This window comes from Eublepharis macularius, chromosome 1 (assembly GCF_028583425.1).
Source record: "Eublepharis macularius isolate TG4126 chromosome 1, MPM_Emac_v1.0, whole genome shotgun sequence".
In the NCBI taxonomy this organism is placed as follows: domain Eukaryota; kingdom Metazoa; phylum Chordata; class Lepidosauria; order Squamata; family Eublepharidae; genus Eublepharis; species Eublepharis macularius.
The window spans coordinates 14,429,924-14,454,048 of record NC_072790.1 but is presented as its reverse complement, the minus strand read 5'-3'; the positions used below and the strand labels follow the sequence as shown (position 1 = coordinate 14,454,048).

Genomic DNA, 24,125 nt, shown 5'->3' with positions numbered 1-24,125 from the left:
TCCTCTTTTTTTCTTGTTAGAGGCCGCTACAAATTCTTTGCCCATTTTTCCAGATTTTAAATATTTTACATCCTGTTTTCTAATATGGGTCTCTTGCAAACAAACAATGTCACATTTTTGTTTTAGTAGCCAGTGAAAAATATTTTTCCTCTTATTCGGTGAATTTAGTCCATTTACATTCCAAGATAATACTTTACACTCCATACTCATAATCTTGTTGGTAAGTCTTTTTCATTGTCCTTAATAAATCGCTCCATCTCTCGCTCAGATCTAATGCGTTTTTTGGCCCCTCCAAACTCAAAGGACACTCCTTCTGGTAACTCCCATCTGTACCTGATTTTCATGTCCTTCAAAATCTGAATTAGCACTTTGTATTTTTTCCGGTCTAATAACACTGATCTGGGCAGTTCCTTCATTATAATGATCGTCTTGCCATCAATCTCCAATGGATCTTGAAACTGTTTTGTCACAATCCTCTCTTTCATATTTCGTGTTGTAAACTGCACAATCACATCTCTTGGTAGTTTCCTCTGGGTTGCAATTCTCGAATTCACACGGTATGCCACATCTAGGATAGCCACAACTTCCTCCTCCTCCTTCCCCAGGTATTCAGCCAACACCTCAGTCATCTGTTCTTGCGCTGACTTTCCTTCCACTTCTGGCAAGCCACGAAAACGTAGCTGCTTCTCCATATGTTTAGTTTCTGCAACTGACATTCTCCCCTTCACCAATCTCATCTCTGTTTGTTGCGTGTCTGCTAAATTCTCCATCGCGTCTTCTACTGTTTTAACTCTCTGCTGCGTTCCTTGTAATTCACTTCGTATTGTTTCCATACCTTTTTTCACTTCTGACAGCTCCGATTTTACTGTCTGTGTAACCTCTTTAACCTCTTTAATCAGCTCCAATTTCGTGTCCTTAAGTTCTTTAATCATGTCTAAAAGTTTTTTGTCCAAGTTTTTATCCAGGTTTTCTATTGCCGATTGCCACTCTTTTTTTGACATCGTGGGGCTTGCTTTAGCTCGCTCCCACGAATCCGCTCTCTTCCTTAACTCCGTGGCGTAAAATTTAACGTTTTTCTATTTTAAATGTCCCGGTCTTCTTGCAAAAATTAAATTTTAAAGAGTCCAAAATGTCGGGCGTCTTTTCTCTATGGTTTCTCTATAATTTTGTAATCCAAGATGGCCTACTTCCTTTTCCGCTGAAGCCGCGACCCTTCCCCTTTCAAAAATGGCGATTCCCTTCTTCCTGCCCTCCAGCAAGGGCCGCTTCTCTCCAGCCGCTCTATTGTTATTACGCACTTCCTGTCTCCCGTCTTCCCACAGCAGATCTCGCGATGGTGTCAATGCCTAATTTCTTTAAATGGAATCCAGTCCTCAGGGCCAGCTGAATTGCACCCAAGGGTACTAAAAGAACTCGCAGATGTAATTTCTGAACCTCTGTTCATTATTTTTGAGAATTCTTGGAGAACAGGCGAGGTGCTAGAAGACTGGAGGTGGGCAAATATTGTTCCCATCTTCAAGAAGGGGAAAAGGGAGGATCCAGGTAACTACCGACCTGTCAGCTTGACATCTATACCTGGAAAAGCCATAGAACAAATCATCAGACTGTTGGCATGTCTTCAGTTCTTTCTAACCGTTTGCCACCTGCTATGAAGGTGTCTCAATCAATGTTTTCAATAAATAAATGTACTAAATATTAGTAACTTTTGATTCCAAATATTTTTCTTGGCGCAGCACAGGGAATTCTTCTGTGAAGTATTTGCATCTTCCTTTCTTTAAATGACAAAAACGTGGATAACGAAGCTTGATCAAAACTTGCATCCTGTTTTAAAGCATTTATAAATTCAATATAAAATGTCCCAGTCACATACAAGTGTTTGAAAATGCATACTAAAAATTGTAGCTACATGTTGACGACGTGCATCTGAAAGGCAGTAGTCTATGTATGTTAAAATAATTCACTCTGTAGCATCTTATTTGTACTATATATACTGGGTAAGATGTTAATGGTTTATTTTTGTCAGGCTTATACGGCCATACAGAAGAGAAGGAGACATAGAATAACCCGATCTTGTAAGATCTCAAAAGCTAAGCAGGGTCAGTACTTGGACCAAGGAAGACTCTGCAGAGGAAGACACTGGCAAACCATCTCTGCTTCTCATTTGCCTTGAAAGCCCTTTGCTGGGGTCACCAAAAGTCAATTGTGACTTGATGGCACGCGCACGCGTGCACACATACACACAGTGTGCACATACACACAAATGCAGGTATGCATTTGTTTGACTCCATTATCTTTTTGACATGGAGGTAGTTTGCCTTCTCAACAAACTCTATCCCTTCTAGTTTTGGTTTACTTCCCCCCCCCCCTTCTTAACTGCTTCTCATCCTCCACAAATCTCTGCTCTCCTCCCTTACGTGTCCACATTCTTGTTGCCAGATCTCTTCTTCCCTTCACATTTGGCTCCTCTCAGCTTTCGTATCTGATCGTGTTTTACTGGCTTTCTCTGACATTCTTGCCTTGCTCCTTGGTGACATTGTCATTCCTGGTGCTGCTCCAGCTGTTTCTAGGCTTCTCTTGGTAACATCTGTCTTTGGATCGTGTATCTGAACGGTCTCCATGCCCGTTTTTTCTTGTTATCTCAAACAGCTCTCACTCCAGTTTCTCCACTGTGTACTTTGATGCCTCCTCTCTTGCTCCTTCTGTGATCTGCTGTCCATTAATGCTGTGTCTTTCATAGAGAGTTGTTCCTCTTCCCTTCTCTCTTGGTTAGTTTTTAGACTTTGTATTCTTCTTTCAGTTCTTCTGTTGATCCATTTATCTCAATGCCCCACCTGACCAAACAACATTACAACACGCCCCCTTCTGTTGACAGTCCTCAATCTTTTATCTCTCTTTGATACCCTATTAAGGCCTACTTTCAATAATGGAAGTTGAGGGAACGTCATAGATAGAAGTCTACCACAGTCTCTCTCTTCCTCCCTCTTGTACCCTGTCCCGCTCAAACATTTTCTTGTTGTCTCTTTATGAGCTACTTCATTGTTCATATCTAACATCCGCACATCCCCCCTTCATCTTACTCTGTTTCAAATGCATGTTTACTTTTCCTCCTCTTTCCTCCAAACTACTGGAGTTACCGCCTGTTGTCTTATTTTCTCTGCCATTCTGTTATTAGAATGTTATCTGTTATCTCATTATCAGAAGCAAACTCCATATCAGAAGCTACTGATTGCATCTACTCCCCCCTCCCCTCTCCACCTATATATCTGACCAGTTTCTTCTTACCCTCCATGCATCTGATGAAGAGAACTGTGGTTCTCGAAAGCTTATGCTACAGTAAAGTTGGTTAGTCTTAAAGGTGCTACTGGACTCTTTTCTATTTTGCTACTACAGACTAACACGGCTAACTCCTCTGGATCTATTCTGTTATTTATAGTCCTAAAATCTGGATTTCACCCACTTCACAGTTCTGAAACGGCTCTTGATAAAAACCGTTGATGATCTTCCTGAAATTCTAAAGTGCCCTACTTTTGTCCGCGGCGTCCTTGGTCTTCTTTCAATCTCTGACCATCATTTCCTACACAAATCTTTCTGCATGGTTTCCTTGACCCTGTTCTCAGCTAGTTCTTCCAGACTGCTTGTCTGACAAGTCCGCTAGAGGATTCCTAGCCTCTGTCTTCTGTTCTTGGTCCTCTGTTGTTCTCTGTGTTTTTGGTTGATACTTGCACTACTACCCATGTTTTTTGATGCCGGGGGGTTTCCACATCTCCATGTAAGCCCCTTGGGGCCAGGGTCCTCTCCATTTTTTGCTTATCAAATGCCATGTTGACTGGAACCATACGTGAAAGCTACACCTTTGAAAATAGATGTAGCTTAATAAGCTCTTAGGCTCGGTTCTTTTATAAAGTGTTACAACCTAAAATACAACTTTAAAAATGTATGATTTCCACAGGATATACAGAGCGTCGCTACAGAATCTGCTTTGCCACAGATGGAAAAGAATGATAGCAAAGTTGTACCTGAACTACCTAAATGCTCCATGATGCAGAATGAATGCTCGGAGTCCAGCCAAACAGGACTTCAGGCCGTTGAAAGAGATACAAGTAATCAAAGGGAGATCAAAGAAGAGAATGCCACACCCAGAACAGAGGAACAAGGAATGCCATCTCAGTCTCCAATTCACCAGGATGCGAATGAAGCATTTATCTCAGATCAGACAACGGAAACAGACATTTCAGATTTAACTGGGAGTTCAGCTGTACCACAGAGCACTAACGTAAGCAAACACAAGAGGATACCCTGCCACTATGGGAGAAACTGCTACAGGTAAATCAAACGGTAAAACAATAATAAATGAGGTCACTCTAGCCACATACCCCACTCTGAGCTGTTTGAAGGATAACTGGGGTGCAAGTGTGAAGGATGAATTAATTTTGGGGTGACCGAATCTTGTCACCTCAAAATTGTCAAAATGTTGTCAAAGCTTTTTTCCTTGGAAATATGCCCCTTTATAGATCTAAGCTGTGCCATCGTGTACAATACAGTGTGCATTTGGGCCATTATATCTCAAAAAGGACTTTGCAGAGCTGGGGAAAGTACAGAAGAGAGCCAACAAGGTGGTTAAGGGGTTAGAGCACCTCTCCTGTAAGAAAAACTGGAATTTTTGAGCTGAGGAGAAAGACAGCGGAGGGAGACATGATAGAAGTTTGTAAAATTATGCATGGGGCAGAAGTAACAGATAAGGAGAACTTTTTCTTCCTGTCCCCAAATTCTAAACTCAAAGGCACCCAATGAAGTTCATGGACAATAGAATCAGGTTGAACAAACGGAAGTGCTACTTTCTCAATGAGTGACTAAAATACGGAATTCATTGCCAGAGGATGTTGTCATGGCTACAAAGCCATACATGGCCTTCAAGGGGGAATAGACAGATTCATGTAGGATGGGTCCATCCAGGACTACTGAAAAGAGCCTCCACATTCAGAGGCAGTATATCTCTGAATGCTGTTGCTAGGTGGCAGTGTTAGGGGAGGGCCTCAGCTTCTAAGCCTTGTTGTTGACCCTCCAGAATAACTGGTTGGCCATTGTGCGAGACGGAATGCTGGACTAGATGGACCACGGGTGTGGGATCCAGAAAGGCTCTTCTTACATTCGGATTAGAGCTAACCGAAGAACTGCAGATAATTTTGTAGCTCCTGCTTTTAAGTGCGTGTGTGTATCTCTTCATTTTCAATGATCTGGTGATTTAGTTCCTGTTTTAGAGCTGAAGAGAAAATTCCGCTGTGTGATCCAAAGCTGCAGCACATATGGGAATGCAGCAAGTAGAATGCACATCAAAATATGACTTCGTTCTCTGCCCTGCACCAGGATGTAGTGTGCTTTGCTCTAGTATTTGGAGAGGTCTTCATTTTGAATGTGCATAAATGTAACGAGGTTAGTCTCGGAATGGTATATTTGGTATGTAAATTTTAAAAACAATTGGAGCAATGTTGCAAAGGAATCCTTCAGTTTGGCTTCAGCTCCAGCATTGCGGGAGCCAAGAAGGTATGGCACATTGAAGAATAAATGATACATAATTTTTCTGCTTCAGGGATTGTAAAACATCACGTTGGATTTGGCTGCATTTGTACGTATGGTGACAACATGTCAGGAATGAAGAACACCCTTTCCCCCCCTAGATTGATAGTCCTGTGAAAAAAGTAGGATTACATCCATGGTTTTCATCTGTGCGATTTCCCAGAGTATATTTATTTGAAATAGCTGGCTGTAATCTTCTAAGGTAATAAATAGCCAGATCTGGACAACTCGATGCCGCAGCTGGGTGGTGTTGGTTATATCTTCATTATTATTATCATTACTTGTTAACATTATCATTGCTTTCTGTTCTTCTGTATTGTTGACCCTCAAGACTGTAGTCATAAGAGCAGAGAATAAAAAAAAATAGATGGAATCTTCTGGTGCTGGCCAGGAGCCGAATGAGGAGGAGTGGCGATGGCTGCTGCATAAATGCAACACTGCCGGACCAGAGAGAAGACTGCCTCCCTCAGGTCCGGCAGTAAGCCCCGCCCCCCCCAGCTGTCCTGATTGGGCAGCTGGGGTTTGAAACGGTTGGCTGCCAGCTGGCCCCGGGGGGGGGGGACGCCGGGCAAGCCAGCAATGCGGCTGCCATGCTCCCCCCTGCCTCCCCGCCCGCGGCAGCAACCCAACGCCCGGTGAGTCGGGCATTCGCGTTTCCCCTCAGTTTTGCTGTGAAAGCAACCCTTCTGTTCCCAGCAATGGCTTTATCAGAACTCCTTGTGTGAGGCTAAGAATACTTAGTTCACGCAATGTTACATTTTAAATAAGTTGCATTTGGGCTTTTTTATTTTTTTAAAAAAAATTAGAAATAGAAGTTTAAAAAAGCAGTAACAATAGAAAGTGCATAGAACCTTACACAGAATACATTAAACTATAATAGAAAAATATAAAAAATAAAATTGAGTTGCATAAGAGATATAAACACAGTATATAACAAAACTGAATATCATACTTTTACACCTCTACTTAAACATTTTATATTCAGCATTCTATTCAACCTATGAAAAAAGGAAAGTATTTGGTGTGTTAATTTATTAGTTTATTTAGTTTGTTAGTTTAACTATTTTAATTTTAACTATTAATCTATATAACTATTGTATATATGAAAAATTTTATCCAAACATACAAAAGAAAAGGACATACAGAAGAGCAATAATAAAAGGAATAAGGATGAGAGAATCAATTGATAGCTAATTAAATAAATCACAACGGTTAAAGATAACAGAATGTATAAACGTCAAAGTAAATTTTCCCCTCCATCTCCTCTATAATGTGTCTAAATGAAGTTTAATATCTTAGTTTATTTAACTATTTTATTTAACTGTTACAATGCAACCCTAAGCAGAGTTACTCCAGTCTAAGCCCATTAATTTCAACATCCCATCCAATTACTAACCAAGGCTGACCCTGCTTAGCTTCTGAGATCTGACGAGATCAGGCTCACCTGGGCTATCCATGTCAGGGCTATAGAAGGCATGTATAGGCCAAAAAGGATATCGCACAGAAAAGACAAGTGAAATGTCAGAGGACTGCTGCTATTTCCTTCAGAAGAAAGATGATGCTTTATAACATGAGAGAGTTCTCTCCTAATACTGGTTTTATGCTACAATAACATTGAGTCTACTAAAATCAAAAAGAGTCCAGTAGCACCTTTAAGACTAACCAACTTTATTGTAGCATAAGCTTTCGAGAATCACAATTCTCTTCGTCAGATGCATGGAGGGCAAGAAGAAACTGGTCAGATATATAGGTGGAGAGGGGAGGGCGGAGTAGATGCAAACAGTAGCTTCTGACATGGAGATCAGTTTGCTTCTGTTAAGGAAGTCAGTTACTTCTGATAATGAGATAACCATTCATAGTCTCTATTCAATCCCAGCTTGACTGAGTCAAATCAAAGGCATAATTGTAAAATGGGGGAGATTGGTCTTGGCAGTAATATGTGTGAAAAGGATCTAGGAGTCTTAGTAGACCATACACTGAACATGAGTCAGCAGTGTGATGTGGTAGCTGAAAATGCAAATGCGATTTTGGGCTGTATCAACAGAAGCATAGTGTCCAGATCACACAAAGTGATGGTATCATTCTACTCTGCTCTGGTTAGACCTCACCTGGAGTACTGTGTTCAGTTTTGGGCACTACAATTTCAGAAGGATATAGACAAGCTGGAACGTGTCCAGTAGAGGGCAATGAAAATGGTGAGGGTAAGGCCGAACACCACCTTGGGGTCAGCATTTTCCCCCAGTCCAGTTTGGCTAGCAATCCTGATGGTGTTTTGCCATCTTCTGGGCATAGAGCAGGGGTCACTGGGGTTGTGGGGAGGGAAGGTATTTGGGAATCTCCTGCATTGTGCAGGGTGTTGTACTAGACGGCCCTGGGCTTCCCTTCCAACTCTATGATTCTATGATTCTTCAGAAGCGTTTTACCACTGAATACCAGATGCCCTTCTTGCGGTCTGTCTGGATGCATGCACTGGCTACTCTGAAAGCAGAATGGTGGTTCGGATAGACTTCATAACAGCCAGCTAGGCTGTTGTTTGTTTTTTTAAGTGGGGAAAAAACTTTGAATTACTTTCAAAAAGCCACATAATTTGACAGTAATTCAGTTTTGGGGTCCTCCACGGGTAATGTACCTCAGGACTTTCGAGGTGTGATCTTTCAGAGAAATAGTTTGTTGTGGTCTCCAAAACTCTCACTGCATTCCTGTGAATATCTGTGGTGGACTCCTAGTGTTCTGCCTTCTGTCCCATTATGTGGGCAATAATTAGTCACAAATCGATCTCTTTCCTTGACTAAATCTGACACCCTAGAATTACTTTAGCATTTTCTCTGTAAGAGTCATGTTGTTCAGAAATGTAGAACAGGTTATGGAAGAGTTTTATTACGTTGATTTGAAAGCACCAAAAAGGACATCTGTTGTCTGTCATAGGAGCAAGGCAGTGTGGTCTTTTTGAACAGGTTTCATAATAAATGAGATGCACTATATAAAACTTGAGCCAATTTGATGCAAGGAGAGAGTTGGTGTTCCAGTTCCTTAGAGTTGGGTATATCCCAGCCCCATGCCTTCATAGAAAATTCATTACAAGCTTATAATAATATCACAATTTTACAGGAAGAATCCTGTACACTTTCAGCAGTTCTCTCACCCTGGTGATGGAGATTATCTTGACCCTGAAGTTGTAACTCCAGCTGACAATGATTGCCGACCTGAATGTCCTTATGGAACTGCTTGTTACAGGTAAGAGCCACTACCCAATACAAAGAGTTTCTTTTTTTAATAGCTTTTTATTTAATTTTATACAACCAACAAGTTAAACATCTTAATAACACAACAATAACCAGCCGTAATTAGAGCAGTGTCCATTGAAGTAAAGGCAAAGTACAATGCTGAATTATACATTATTAGTAGAGCACAAAATCTGAATATTTTTTTGGCAAAGAGAGATGTGGTGATACAATACCAATTACATAATCAAAAAAAAGGAAACCATTTTTCCAAAAAACAGGGCTGGAAGTTGGCAGCGTTTAGGATTTAGCTGCTCAGAAGTCTTACCCATTACCATAACATCCCATATTTTTTTGAATCCATTGTGCAATTGAGGGAACTTTATCAGATTTCCAATTTTGAGCAATTAAAGCTTTGACTGCATATAATAGCAATGATACCAGTTTTCTCCTCGGTGAGTTTCTTTTTCTTGACAGAGGGAGAGACTCCTGCCTCTGGAAGATTTTTTTAAATGTTAACATTTATGCATTAGCCTGCTGTTTACCACAGATACCAATGGATGAGTTCAACTGCTATTCTAGGTCACATCTAGATCAGAAAAGACCTGTAGGTGAACATGTAGAGCCTGTGCAGGCATGATGTTTAAACACTGTTAAGTTTAAATGGATGGCTCAGGGCAGACTGGAAACCAGCACTGGGAACCTTGGTTTGAAGTTCATTTGCAAGCTATATATGTGTGTGAGGGGCTGTTAAGTCACAGCTGACTTGCGGCAACTCCTTATGGGGTTTTCAAGGCAAGAGATGAATACTGGTGGTTTGCCATTGCCTGCCTCTGCATGGTGATTTTGGACTTCCTTGGTGGTCCCCCTTCCAAGTACTGACCAAGGCTGACCTTTTTTAACTTCTGAGATCTGACAAGGTCAGGCTAGCCTGGGCCATCTAGGTCAGGGCTTGCATGCCACAATGAACAGCTAAGGCCATCTGCCTGCCTCTTCGGTCTCTAGGATTGCAACAGTGCTCGGGTGCCCTTATCTTCATCATCTGCAGGTAGGACATGGCTCAGCAAGGTAACCTGTTATTTCAAAGTGCGCTTGAGATCTCAAGGAAAGTTGAGACATGGCTGACACTAACCATGATTAAGGTAATTTGATTTATGCAGAGTAGTTAGCCATGTTAGTCTGTAGTAGCAAAATAGTAAAGAGTCCAGGAGCACAGCTCTCGAAAGCTTATGCTACAATAAAGTTGGTTAGTCTTAAAGGTGCTCCTGGACTCTTTACTAATTTAATTTAGTTTCTGATGTTGGCCTAAGTCCAGTGACCATATTCACCAATATGAATTATGTAGTACCACAGTCTGCTAATCTGAACGCTGAACAGCTTACTATAGAGAACCTCCTCAGGCTTCACAGATCCACTTGGGGCTGTCGGGTTTCAATTCGTTGATTATTAATTGTCTTAATTAGGCATCATGGTGGCGTGCTATTTAATAGGCTTGGCTGTCCCGTGAGATGTGGAGCTTGAATATCCTACTGATGGCGAGGGAGGAGCAGTCGAGCGGAAATCTATATGTAGGAGGATGAAGGCAGCAGGTTATCAAAAACTGCATTCGCATAAAAGTAGTTCCTAAAATGTTTTTGTTCTGACAGCCTTGTAAGAGGCACATTTCATTCTTGTCATCTCCCACCTTTACACTCCGGCTTCCGACACCAAATCCACTAGTACCTTTTTTTTCTTTTACTGTGTATCCCCTGCTTACTTAACCCATCCCCCCAGGTGAACAAATGCCGAGGAAGACGGGACTTCCATATCTTTTATAACTAGTAATCCAGAAATAACGTGCAGTTTGTTTCCCATAGGGATGCTTGGTTACTTTGAACTGATGCTGGAACAGCCCCCCTGCCTGCCCTCCAGCATGCTTTGGATGCCCCACTTGCAGAAAGGAAGTCTCCTTGATGTATTGTCGAAGGCTTTCACGGCCGGAGAATGATGGTCGTTGTGGGTTTTCCGGGCTGTATAGCCGTGGTGGTCTTGGCATTGTAGTTCCTGACGTTTCGTCAGCAGCTGTGGCTGGCATCTTCAGAGGTGTAGCACAGTGACACTGAGAGATCTCTGTCTTTTGGTGCTACACCTCTGAAGATGCCAGCCACAGCTGCTGGCGGAATGTCAGGAACTACAAGGCCAAGACCACCACGGCTATACAGCCCGGAAAACCCACAACAACCATCGAAGTCTCCTTGCTTTAGCTGTAATGAGCCTCACTTTACAGAAAGGTCTGCTTTTGGCAGAAGTTGTACTTACATAAATAAGATTCCGTGCACCATACTTAAAGCATCATATATTGTAGCTAAGCATTTTTTTGTGTATAGCTCCTTTGTAGCTGTCTTGCCATCGTTTTCACATACAAGTATACAATACCTTAGTAAAAAGCTTCCACAAAACACAATGGTCTCTTGGCTCACATCGAAAGCTTCTTAAAATCCATTTCAGTCTTCCCATTTTCTCTTTGGCTTTTTTTCAAAATACATTCCTTGTTTTGTGGTTAATGCTTTTTTCCACTTTTGATAAATGAGCACCAGGGCTTTTTTTCTGGGAAAAGAGGTGGTGGAACTCAGTGGGTTGCCAGCACAGGACCACACAATGATGTCACTTAGGGTCATCTGGAACAAGGAGGGAGTTTTTTAAAGTTTAAATCGCCCTCAGCAAAAATGGTCACATGGCTGGTGGCCCCACCCCCTGTTCTCCAGACAGAGGGGAGTTGAGATTGCCCTCCACACCCCTCCAGCAGCGTGGAGGGCAATCTCAACTCCCCTCTGTCTGGAGAACAGGGGGTGGGGCCACCAGCCATGTGACCATTTTCAAGAGGTGCCAGAACTCCGTTCCACCACATTCCAGCTGAAAAAAAGCCCTGATGAACACGTTGCTGAACAATTTAAATGCATGAAAGAACAAGCCAAATTTAAGGAACTGATGACCAAGCAGAAGACTTTCTCTTTTCTGAAAGTGAGAGGCCTCATTCCAGTTTGATTTTAAACCTCTTATATTTCACCTGTTTTCTAAACCAGAGGTGAAAATCAATTGTTCCTTTCTCTGGAAAGGCTCAGAAAAGTATTTGGAAGTTGCACTGGACAAAACCATCCATCCCTCTCCTTAAATGTAATCAGCATTCCTCCAGGCATGATTATTGTGATAGTTTTCAGTACCCAGAAAACATTATTAAAGCTATGAAGGAAGCTAGACGGAGAGGCCCCGGTCTTAATGTTCCCCCCATCCTTTCTTTGCAGGAAGAATCCACAGCACAAGATCGAGTATAAGCACACAGCACCTCCAGGTAAAGTTTGAAACTTTGTTTGGGTGTCGGTAGAAGTGGTGGAAGGTAAAAGTAACTACAGCCTTGTACTTAGGTTTTGTAGTCTTTTATGTTATACAAACACCGTGGGCTCTAGCAAACTGAAAAAAACATAATGAGCTCTAGCAAACTGTTGTTGGTAATTTTTTTATTTTTCATGAAACAACCATCAGTCATCAACGTTGAAAGATTTCTTTGTATACAATGTTTCTTGTAAAGATTTTGTCAAAATTGTATGTTGAGAGCGAGGGAGAAGAAAAGGAAGAAGTGGAGTAGGGGGGAATCCCTAAGAAGGTCTACTCAGATGTAAGGTTCATGCTATTCAATGGAGCTTACTCTGAGGAAACTGCTTTCAGGATTGCAGCCAGGCTTCTTTAGGGAGGGGAGAATAAGCTCCACAGGATCCAGTGGGGAACCCCTTCAGGCAAGCATGGACAGGTGTCCAGCGCCATGGGGGCTTCTGCCTTCTCCTCAGTGACCCTCAGGTGAGGTGCGGGGAGGAGTGCTTAGGCCGCCATGCCACTGGCGGCAGGCTTCTGAGGAGCCACAGAGTCCTAGCCCCCCACGCAACCTTTCTGCTGCCTCTGCAGCCATAGGAGGTCTCTGCCAGGTCTACATGCCGCTGGCGGCAGGCCTCTGAGGTGCCACAGAGGCAGCGGGGAGGCGCAGTGCAGGGAAGTCCTAGCCCCCCCACACACACACACACCATCTTCCCACTGCCTCCTCAGCCATCGGAGGTCCATTCCGGGCCTCCATGCCACCGGCAGCAGGCCTCTGAGGGTCCATGGAGGTAGTGGGGAGGTGCCGCATGGAAGATCCCCAGGCCTCCACATGGCCTTCCAGCCATCTCAGCAGCCGTGGGAGGTCTGTGCCAGGTGTCTGTTCCACTGGCAGCAGGCCTCTGAGGGGCCACATTGGCCATGAGGAGGTGCAGTGGGGGGAGCCCCAGCTCTCCCACCGCCCCATGTGGCCTTTCCACCACCTCCGCAGCCGTCGGAGGTCTGTGCCAGACCTCCATCCTACCAATGGTAGGCTTCTGAGGGGCTGTGGAGGTGGCAAGGGGGCACAGCGCAGGGGAGTCCTGGTCCCCCCATGTGTCCCTTCCCACTGCCTCTGCATCCATAGGAGGTCTGTGCTGGGTCTGTGTCCTTCTCGCAGCAGGCCTCTGAGGGGCTGCAGAGGCCACGGAAAGGTGTGATGAGGGGAGCCCTGGATCACCCACATGGCCTTTTTGCCGCCTCCACCACCTGGAATGGACCTCTGTGCCACCAGCGGCAGGCCTCTGAGAAGCCATGGAGACAGCAGGGAGGCACAGCGCAGGGGGGTGGTCCACGAGGTCTTCCCACCACTTCCGTGCCAGCTGTGGGGCCATTGGAGGGCCATGCCGGCAAGGCCGTCCCAAGGCCCCGCTGCTAGAGCTGGTTGTATTTATTTTCACAATGGGCTCTGTGGCTCATAGAGAATAATAGAAAGCATGCTTGCCCATAGGGAATAATGAGGACCAAAATTTCCCATCATGAATAATAGAAAGTATGCTTACCCATAGAGAATAATGGGGAGAAAAATTGCCCTTAGGGAATAATGGAAAGCAGGCTTGCAATTTATCAGGATTTAAGTTATTCTGGGAGTGGTTACAGATGGATTGCTTGTTTTCTGCTGGGTACACTCATGGAAAGGTAGCTTTCTTTTTTCCTTTTGTGTTGATGTTTTTGGGTAAACATATTACTCAGATCCAGGTGTACATAATGGACGTCAATGCAAAATCTCTAAGGCTGTTCAGTAAAGAGAAATTGATACTTTGGATTTTATCCTACAGGTCATGATGATCAGAAGGTAGACTTTTCCCACTATTCTATCCCCGAAGGCCTCTAAGGCCTGGGAGTAACAGGAGCCTTGTGGCCAAAACGGCTTGGGAGTTTTCGGACGCTGCCCGCACTGCCCTCTTGTGACAAAAGGAACTCCATCACAGAATACCAAGGGGGGGGCATTTTCACCTGATTCCCTTCCCTTGCTTCTAGCACCTTGGGCTGCCACCATTTTGTCCATGAAGCTCCTCTGACTCCCAGCATCAGCTTATTGGAGGTCCAAGGGGGCTGCCGGGGAAACAGAAGGGCAAGAAAGATCTCCCTCTGCTCTGGCGGGTTTGAAAGAGACAGCCCAGTGTTTCAGTCATCCCAGACACTTAGAATATGGGAATAAATTGAGTAAGGAAGATTTGCACATTTCATATTTTTATTTAATTGTTGTTGCTGTGATCATATTCTTTTTTTTTGCCTTTTCTTTTAGAACCTGAAAGAAGGCAAACCAGACCAAAGCCTGTCAAAAAAGGTAAGGAAGTTGGGCATTTCCAAACAGAGCAAGTTAAAATAAGAATAAGAATAAGAATAATAGTCGAAGAAAAAGAACAAGAAAAAATGATTAAATATAGAAATCTGCCAATAGAAACCATCTGACTATGGAAGAAGAATGCAACAGTAGTCCCTGTTGTCATCAGGGCACTTGGAACCATCTCAGAAAACTTTGCAATTCATATGGAAAAACAGCAGCTTTCTGACATAACACCTACAGAACTGCAGAAGACGGCACTACTTGGAACAGTGTACATATTACACCAATATCTGGTTGATACTTAGGTCTCCGGTGGAAACTTGTATCAGCTTAGCAAGGCAACATGTGACCTCTGCTTATTGTTGATTGTGTTTCTGATAATTTGAATAATAATAACAACAACAACAACATTTGATTCAGGATGACTTAATGCCTACTCAGAGTGGTTTACAAAGTATGTCATTATTATCCCCACAACAATCACCCTGTGAGGTGGGTGGGGCTGAGAGAGCTCCTAGAAACTGTGACTGACCCAAGGTCACCCACCTGACTTCAAGTGGAGGAGTGGGGAATCAAGTCCCACACTCTTAAAAACTACACCAAACCGGCTCTTAGTAAGTACTTAGTAAGTTATTGTTGATGTGCTTAGTGTAAACACGATGGACTTTCTCTATGAAAGGGCTTAGGGACGCCTCTGCAGGTAATTTTTCCTACCAAATAAGCTTATTCTTAACAATATTAATTAAAAAAAATAAACCAGGACACATACTGACCTCTCAAGTATTTTTGGTAGTGTTAACAATCAGGAAGAACCAAAGGTTTTTATCACGCTATATAGCTGTCATTGGCTGAATAGTTCTGTGAAAGATATAACCATAAACTTTCATAATGTCCAGTCTTGAACAAGTTAGAACAAGTTTAGCTTCAACAAAGCTTTATTATTTATTTTCCCTGGCCTGGATGGCCCAGACTAGCCTGATCTCATCAGATCTCCGCTGCTAAGCAGGGTCTGCCCTGGTTAGTATTTGGATGGGAGACCACCCGGGAAGACCCAGGTGGTTTTGCAGAGGCAGGCAATAGGGAAAGCACCTCTGTTTGTCTCTTGCCATGAAAACTCCCTGAGGGGTTGCCGTAAATAAGCTGTAACACACCCATGTTTATTTATTTATTTAAAATATTTCTATGCCACCTTTCCACCCAGCTCAGGGTCCCCACGGTGGCATACCTTAAAACATTTCAGCATTAAAGCAGTATTTAAAATACAATTATATATAAAATATTTGAAACAATTAAATAAAGCATATAAGCTCACAAACAGGGAGGAGGGCAAATAAGAGTTAGTGAGGGAATCCCAAACAAAACAAAAAAGTCTTCACTCGGTAGCAGAAGACAGTGATAGAGGGAGATATCCGTAGATAAGGAGTTCAAGTCTTGACACCATAACTGAGATGAGAAGGCGCATTCACAGGTTTTTTAGCATATTTGTACTTCAGTGTAGATCTAGCAGAATAATTTGACCCATCTTATCTTACATATTTTAGTTGAAAATTGATGAATGAAAGCTCTCAAAGCAGTTTATAAAATGACAGAAGATATTAACATTTTTACTTTTCTTCAATTTCTGATGGAACAGCCAACTTTAAACAGGCAGGGACGCTTTACCATGCTGGCTCCTCTGGAAGGTCCTAGAACTTAAAGGAGTTCTCTGCAACCCCTCCTTGATTGTCAGGTTCTCAAGCTATAAATCCATTTTGGAGGGTTATGCAGCAATGAATGGTTCCTAGACACATCTTGACTGTATATCAGGAATGGTTCCACGGACCCTTGTAACTTGTCCCCATCAGAAGGGTTCTGTTTGATTTCCATACACATCTGAAGAAGTGAGCAGTGACTCATAAAGGCTCGTATTGAAATAAATGTTGGTAGTCTTTAAGGTGCCACTGGACTTTTATTTTGATTCTTTGCTAGAAGAAATCTCTTCATCTGTATGTTTTTGGATACTCGTGTGTGTGTGTAGATATGAGAATGTAGCAAACACACACATTTTAGTGCTTTCTATTATCTGGTCTTGTAGGACAGCATTTTTGCATGCTAGTTTCATTAGAACACTGAAGTTATCTCTGATCTGGTGATCTGCAATAATGATGTGTACCGCTCTTCAATCTGAGATCCCCACTCAGAGCCATGAACAAGGTCAGTGTTATTATTATCCCCACGATACAGCTGGGGAGATGGGCTGAGAGGAGTGGCTTATGCAAGGCCACCTGCTTGAGCTCGTGGCAGTTGTGGGGGACGCACCAGCAGAGTGGTGATTCCCAACCCTACCACTAAACGACTATGCTTCAACAGCTCTCTCCATTCTGTTTGTGCTTTTCCGTAAGCTTCATGCCACTCTGACCCACAGTGCTTGAGCTCCAGCTCCAAGAGAGTGACGACATTGTATACGTCTAGTGCAGCAATACTCCCTTAGTGGCTTGGGAGCCACATGTGGCCCCTTTAGGGCACTATCCCTTACGGCACCTGCCTCGTGTTCCAAGAAAATGGGCAGTTTCTTTAGAAAATGGAATAATTTCGTCCTTACTAAGGGCCTAAGATAAAATTATTTTGTTTTTAAAGCACAACTTGCCCATAATGAGTATATAATGGTTTACAGATGTAGGGGTTTTGTGTTTGATGCTGGCTCAGCACATGCAGCTGAATAAGGAGATGGAGCATATCACTGTTGCTCATTTTTTTAAAAAAAACTCCCAGTAATGGAAAAAGATACACCTAAATGCTCAGTTTAAATGGTTATTTCTATAAAAACCATTTGTGTGTGCTCGGGGTGGTGCACAGGGCATACAGTAGTCACATGGCTGTAGGTTGATGGGAATTGCAGATGTGGCTCTCCATGGTCCACAGAGTGATCTAGTGGATTGATCGACTAAGCTGCAGAATCTCCTGCCGTCTTTGTTGTAGAAGACTGTTTTGTTTTTTGTTCTTTACATCATAGCCTAGTATGTAGTATTCTACATATGCTAATTGTAAAGTAAAGTACTGTTCCAGAGGCAAATACATGGTCATTATGTCCAGGTTTTTGTGCCATAGGTTTCAAGGTAAAGTACCTACAGATCTGTCCCGCTGCCTTATCAACCCCATATATATTTTGGCAAGGATGGTTTGTGTATGGCCCTGCATTTAGGCTGTGGTGGCTGTGGAACAACAGGATCGTGCGATATCCAAAAGCAGCATGGGTCATATTTCATAGTCCTCATGGTCATGCTGGTTAGGCCCGAAGGTTGATATGTATGCTGTGAAATGAATCCACATCCCTTTTCTCCTCCCACACCCTCAGTGGACACATTTACACCTTGAAAACTGTGACTGGCCCCAGCTTCTTGCAGTGCATTTCCACAACTTACAGTGAAAGGATATGGTGTGTTTTGCAAGGTGTAATGCATGCATCACAATTTGTTTAATGTTTTGCACATGCAAGCTTTAAGGCTTGTTGCCTGTCTCTCCACCATTCCTGTAGCTGCTCTCAAGGGTCAAAGCTTGATAAAGGATAAGATTGGATATTTCACACCATCCTGCTGATCTGTGATTTTTTTTTTAATCTCTCAGGCAGGTAGGGTTCCATTAACCTTTATGTTGCATGCTGCTTGGCATCGCTACAGTGTGCAGTGAAGCAGAATATAAATCTAAGTAAGCATAACCCGTTAAGGAGAGAGAGGACAACACTACCTAGAACACCCTTGCCTCGTTAGCCCCTAAAACCATCAGGTTTATTACTGCAGAGATCGCCAGTTGCTTCTGTTTCCTTTTCTGATGTCAGGCTTGTGGGGAAAGACCAAGAGCATAAAGGCTGTGTGTAGCCCTGCTGGGGTAGCTTTATGAATTGAAAGAGCTTACTCTTGTGAACTCTACAAACAAGATGCACTAGCTTAATTTTAGAATACTTGGTATGAACATCTGTGATAAGGTAATACTGGAATACTAGGCAAGTAGGCCCCGTAGAATAGAGTTGCTCCCTGGCAACTTAGCAGGGCTGTGGCATTGAAGATAGGTGATCTGAGGCTGAGAAAGGCCTCAATGTTATGGACTGGTTCAGGTTCCACTGAAATATATTTTTGAAAGTTTGGTTTCATTAGCTCGAAAAAATGGAATTTTTAATAGGGCAGTACTGTGGTTAATTTAATGTTACCAACAACTATCCAACAATGCACTTCCTCTGATGGAATGACGTTTCTGTTTAGAGAAAGATCAAGATGGGTAGTTGTGTTAGTCTGTCTGTAGCAGTAGAAAAGAGCAAGTAGTAGGTGCTACTGGACTCTTGCTCTTTTCTGCTGTTTAGAGAAGAGGGAGTGTCAGGTTTTCTCCCAGGCGCTCCTACGTTGGGCGCCAGGATACCTGGCTTTGGCACCGGGATGCCGCTAGGGATGCTGTAGGGTCCTGCTTTGTGGAAGGAGGGGAGGTATACCTCACCCATGCACCCTCTCAAGCCACCAAAAAGCCCGCTCAACCTAGCCCTGCTCCTGTGTCCACCTACCTCCTTCACTGCCTTCTTTCCTTGCTCGCTCATTTTCTCCACCCAACCTCCAACAACTCCTACTCTACTCCTCCTACACAACCCACCCTGCCCTGTGGGTGGACTTCCCTTTTTCCCTTTCAGCCTTTCCCTGCTCCACCTGTCAACCACACCCTTCTCCTGCCCTTTAACCACGTCTCTGGCTGGCCCAGGCAGCTGCACCTGTGCTCGCTTGGCTGGAAGCACTGGGCCGGCCCACCTGTGTATCATTGGCTGGCTGCCAAGCCTCTCTGGCTGAGCTGACTGCTGGAAGCGGTCCCAGCTGTGTCTCCTTGACTGGCTGCCAAGCTTCTCCTACAGAGGGCCTCCGGCAGTTCCACCTGGAGCTGTTTTGCTCCTGGCATCCCCTGGACCAGGCTATTGCCTTCTAGCTGGGCTGCAGGCTGGGGTGTGGCTCTGAGCTGCTGTGGCTGCTTCTCCTACCTGGCTGGTAAGGTTTCTGTTTGGTTGTCTGCTGGCTGTCTGTCCCCATTGCCTTTGCCCTTTTCCTCCATTCTACCCCCTCTGGGTTGACCCCACTTTCCCTGCCTGGCCTCCTAGACTCCCACTGGAGGGTGGGACTCGCTGGCCTCCACCTGCCCCTTCTAACCCTCTGAGGCTTGGGTGTTCCTTTCCCTCCCTCCCATGTAGGTAGGTTCTGGCCCTGGGTGCCTGCTGGGGCGGCTGGGCAGCTGTGTCCCAGCTGTCTCCCGTCCCCTCCCCCCGGCAAGTCCAGGGGCTGCGCCTCAGACCCCGGACAGGGAGCAGTTTCCCCTTCCCCCATTGTGCCCCAGTGCTCTTCTCGACATTCTGGGGGAGGGCTCAGTGGATTGCCGCCGGAAGGGAAAGTAAGAAAGTTCTGCTCTGCATACAGTTGGATACATGTAGCAATTACTATACAGCACTATAAGTTTGCCACCTGGAATACTAACTGTGATCCTAAAAGCATCTGTGCAATTACTTAAGGAAAGATAGGACATTCAGTAGACCAATAGGATGTCTTTTGCATCCCTGCAAAGACAATATGGCAAAAACAACTGCATCCTCTAAGTTAGCAGGTTCCTCCTGCAGAGGTAGATTCAAGTCCGGTAGCACCTTAAAGACCAACCAGATTTCCAGAGTATAAGCTTTTGAGAGTCAAAGCTCTCTTTGACGAGACTGGGTCTTTTAAGGTACTACTGTACTCTGCTGCTCTTCTACGGCAGACCAACATGGCAACCTACTTGAAACTATCCAGCTGAAGGATATTTAACTCTTGAGACCTGAATACGTCTTCACTTGAGCTGCTCTTATAATACCTACACTTCATACCAGTTTTAGATGCGTATTTTTGGAAACTTGGTCTGTAGAGCTTTTCAAGAATGGCAGTGGGGAATGGTTTTCCTGTTAGCCTGCTTCTGCTGTTTTGTTTGACCCTTCTGCTGATACAATGAGTTCTTCTGCTTTGACCCCAGTCAGCTTCCAAAGCTAAGAACTGGAGCTCTTTTGCCTTAGTTTGGAAAGAACATCGTCAAAGTGGGCAATTACAACTTTGGATGCTAGCACTAATATTGAACCTAATTTGTCCAGTCTCTTCTGTCTGCCAATATAGCAAAGTTGGCTTAGGTAACTGATAACTTGTATTCCGAGGATCGAATTTTTATGAAGGAAAAATTAAATGGTCTGACTCAATTCATGCCATTATTCTATATTTTACATTGTTTGATTCAAGGATTTAACCTGTCAATCACTCTACAGGAAGAAGCATCTTGGGGGACGACAGTGATAATGATGGTGAACCCAACGAGTACAATTTGGACGACAGCTTTATAGATGATGAAGACGAAGAAGAGTGCGACCCTACTGATGAGGATTCTGATTGGAAGCCAGATTTTGAGGAGAAGAATGATGAAGATGTTGACACGCTCCTGAAAGAAGCTCAGATGTTTGTTAAAACCAAGAAGTAATTGGGGAGAGATTGTTTAGAAGATGATTGCAATACTTCAGTGCAGAATTATTTTTCTACTTTAGACCAAATACAGGAATTCATGAATAAAAATATATATTGAACACAACAAGGCTAGAGTTAAGCGCTTGAGTCCTTTCCACTTAAGTGTAGAACATCATAATGCTTTCCATTAACTGAATGAGATTTTTAAATCCTTTATTCTCAGTTGAACAGAAATCAAGCCCAACTTTTAATGTTGGTCTGGATAAGCCTATAAAATTCAGACTGAGTTTGGATAAAGGTGTGTTAAACTTTCTAAATGGCTATTTTTTCATAAATGTTGATGTGACAGGGAAGATCTTGAAACATGGCGCGGTAGCAGTTTTGTGCTTTGAGTCTTAAATTAAGACCTTGTGAGTGGATTTCTAAAATTTGTAATATGCTTAATGTTAAGTAAAGAAAGAAATTGCACTGTGTATATATATAGGAGGTACAGAATAACTCTAGATCTGCTAAAGAGCCAGTTTGGTGTAGTGGTTAAGAGTGTGGGACTCTAATCTGGAGAACCGGGTTTGATTCCCCACTCTTCCACCTGAAGCCAGCTGGGTGACCTTGGGTCAGTCACAGCTTCTCGGCACTCTCTCAGCCCCACCCACCTCACAGGGTGTTTTGTTGTGAGGATAATAATGACATACTTCGTAAACTGCTGTGAGCGGGTGTTAAGTCATCCTGAAGGACGGTATATAAATCAAATGTTACTATTATTATTACTAAAGCAATTAGGATTTTGAATCCTTTATTTATTCCATCAGCTGGTAACCGAGATGTAAAAATTACTGTCTTTTATTATTTGTTATATGCCATCTGACACTGCATATACCATCATCTTGCTTTTTGTGTTTGAGGAAAATGTTTGTAAATTTATCCTGAAAGGCAATTAGATTCCATATCTCATTCCATATCTTGTTAGTTCTTCTGAAAGTTTCTGCACCTTGGGGTTCCATTCCATTCATTTATTAATATTCATAGGTGAATTATTCATAAGAATATAAAAATACAAAATATATAATTGTAAGTACAACATTTACATTATAAACACACATGGGGGAGTGACACTGGCACATGGCGGTCACATAAGCGAAGGGCTCCTGAAACCTTCCCTCTTCCAACTAAAAAACAAAGCATCCTGGAAGCAAATTAACAATTCAAAGATGGGGAAATCAGCTACATCGAAGGCGACCCCAAAGAAACCAGGCTCTCTGGAAGCCTTTTTAGCAGTAGGAGAGTCTGCAGCCACTCAGCCTGCACAAAACAGCTCTGATTCAAGAATGGTGGGCGGAGAGAAGCCTGCCGAAAATGATGAGGCTCCAACAACAAAGAAAGATGTTAGCAGCCTTAAGGAAGACCTGCAACATTTCTTTGTCAGGCAGGTCACAGGCCTGCCTGCCATATTCCATGATTTCCTGTTTCTGTGGGGGATGGGGGGGATAGTTTGTAGGTCTGCTGTTCTTTTGCTGTTTTCTCTGGAGCTGCTCTGCACACAGGTGTCTTATCTCCAGGCACCTGGGAGCATTGAATGACCTTGGTGCCTGTCTCTCTCTCTTCCTTCCAGCTTTCCCACGGGAACCTGCACACCCAAGCTAACGGATTTCTGCTTGCAAAAGAGGAGGAGGAGAAAGGAGAGTATAGCTAGCTGACTGGGCCTTCACCAGGCATTCCTGGCAATTCCTTTGTACTGTACTCTAAAAGTGGAAATTTCTTAATAAATACCTTTAAATCATCTAGCCTAAGCTGATGAAGTGGAGCCGTCTAAGAGAGGCCCCTGGCAGAGTCTGACAGTTTGCCAGGAATCCCTTTATACATCAGACCCCGGAGAACCTGAGCCGTTCAGCTACCTGCACCATGGTAGAATGAGCGGGTGAGAGCACTCCCATGAAACCCAAGACCACAACGAAAGAACCCCTGGAGAGGTTTAGGCCAACTCAGGCAATATCTAAAACTGGATCCAGTTTCTTACACTGGCTGAGCACAATGCCCTGGAGATGGACCCCACGCACAACCACGGCCAAAGGCAAGGAGTGCAAAGAGCAGCGAAAAGGCCAGTGGTTCCAGCCAAGCCTTGAAGGAGAGGTGACCATCCAGCAGACACTGGGAGAGGATTGTGATGTTGAAGACCCCCTCTTGGGGAAGGAGGAAGGAGAATGCAAGGAAGACAAGTGGAAGGAGACCCCCAATGTTCCCTTTAAGCTGTGCAGTGTTGTGAGCCCCCCCAAAAAATTGTGAGCTGAAATGTGCACAAAAATTTATTTTGTGAGCTGACTTGCATAAAAGTTTTGAGAGCGCCTTTTTTAAAAAAAAAAGATTGCAACCTACAAACATACAAGAATACAAACAGTTGGCCATCGCGTAAAACAGTTTTTGGAATTTTATAACCTCAACCATATTAATATCTGAGAATTAATTTTTAAACTGTATTTTAAGCATTTTTAAAGAATGTTTTATATGTTATATCTGTAAACAGAATCAAGTCACATTTCATTACAGACACTATTTCTTCTTCTTCTTCTTCTTCTTCTTATTATTATTATTATTATTATGTTTTTAATTATTTTTATTCTTTTTTTACAAAGTTTTCAACTAAGAACAGTACTTAAATATATAATTTAATTTATAAGATTTATATTCCGCCCTCCCCACACGAGCAGGCTCAGGGCGTATTACAATTTATATACATTTAAAATACATCTAACAATTACACAGTTTAAAATTATAAATATATAAACATCCTAACATTTAAAATACATATATATACATATACGTATACTCAGCGGCATAATAAAATGCACTATATGCATACACAAGGCACCTCCCTTTCACCTTCACCAGAGCATTTACAGTGGAGCTCAACAGATGGAGGATGTCACTAGTGGGGAGGGCACAGATCATGCTCGACTGGACGGGGGGACTCTGCCTAGCATCAAACATATGCCTGGCGGAATAGCTCTGTCTTACAGGCTTGGCGAAAAGACAATCCTGCCGGGCCCTGGTCTCATTAGACACAGCATTCCACCAGGCTGGGGCCAGGACTGAAAAGGCCCTGGCCCTGGTCGATGCCAGGCACGCCTCCCTGGGGCCAGGGACCTTCAGCTGATGTTTGCCGTTAGAGCGAAGAGTCCTCTGAGG

General features: G+C 43.4%; 1 protein-coding gene across 2 annotated transcripts in view; it reads left to right on the top strand.

Annotated features, from left to right (window-relative positions):
* The window catches only part of APLF (aprataxin and PNKP like factor), a 50,930-nt gene extending 27,456 nt beyond the window's left edge, over nucleotides 1-23,474 (top strand). Inside the window, exons 7-12 of one of the 2 annotated variants that reach the window (XR_008598207.1) lie at nucleotides 3,950-4,323; nucleotides 8,683-8,808; nucleotides 12,077-12,123; nucleotides 14,428-14,469; nucleotides 20,753-21,243; nucleotides 22,555-23,474. Coding sequence is in view for 1 of the 2 variants with exons in the window: in XM_054997797.1 (XP_054853772.1) it covers nucleotides 3,950-4,323; nucleotides 8,683-8,808; nucleotides 12,077-12,123; nucleotides 14,428-14,469; nucleotides 20,753-20,961 (798 nt within the window). In the remaining variant the exon portion in view is untranslated. Of the gene's footprint in view, nucleotides 1-3,949; nucleotides 4,324-8,682; nucleotides 8,809-12,076; nucleotides 12,124-14,427; nucleotides 14,470-20,752 lie in introns of both variants that reach the window. The other variant, XM_054997797.1, reaches the window with a different exon arrangement.
* Nucleotides 23,475-24,125: the final 651 nt, after the last annotated feature.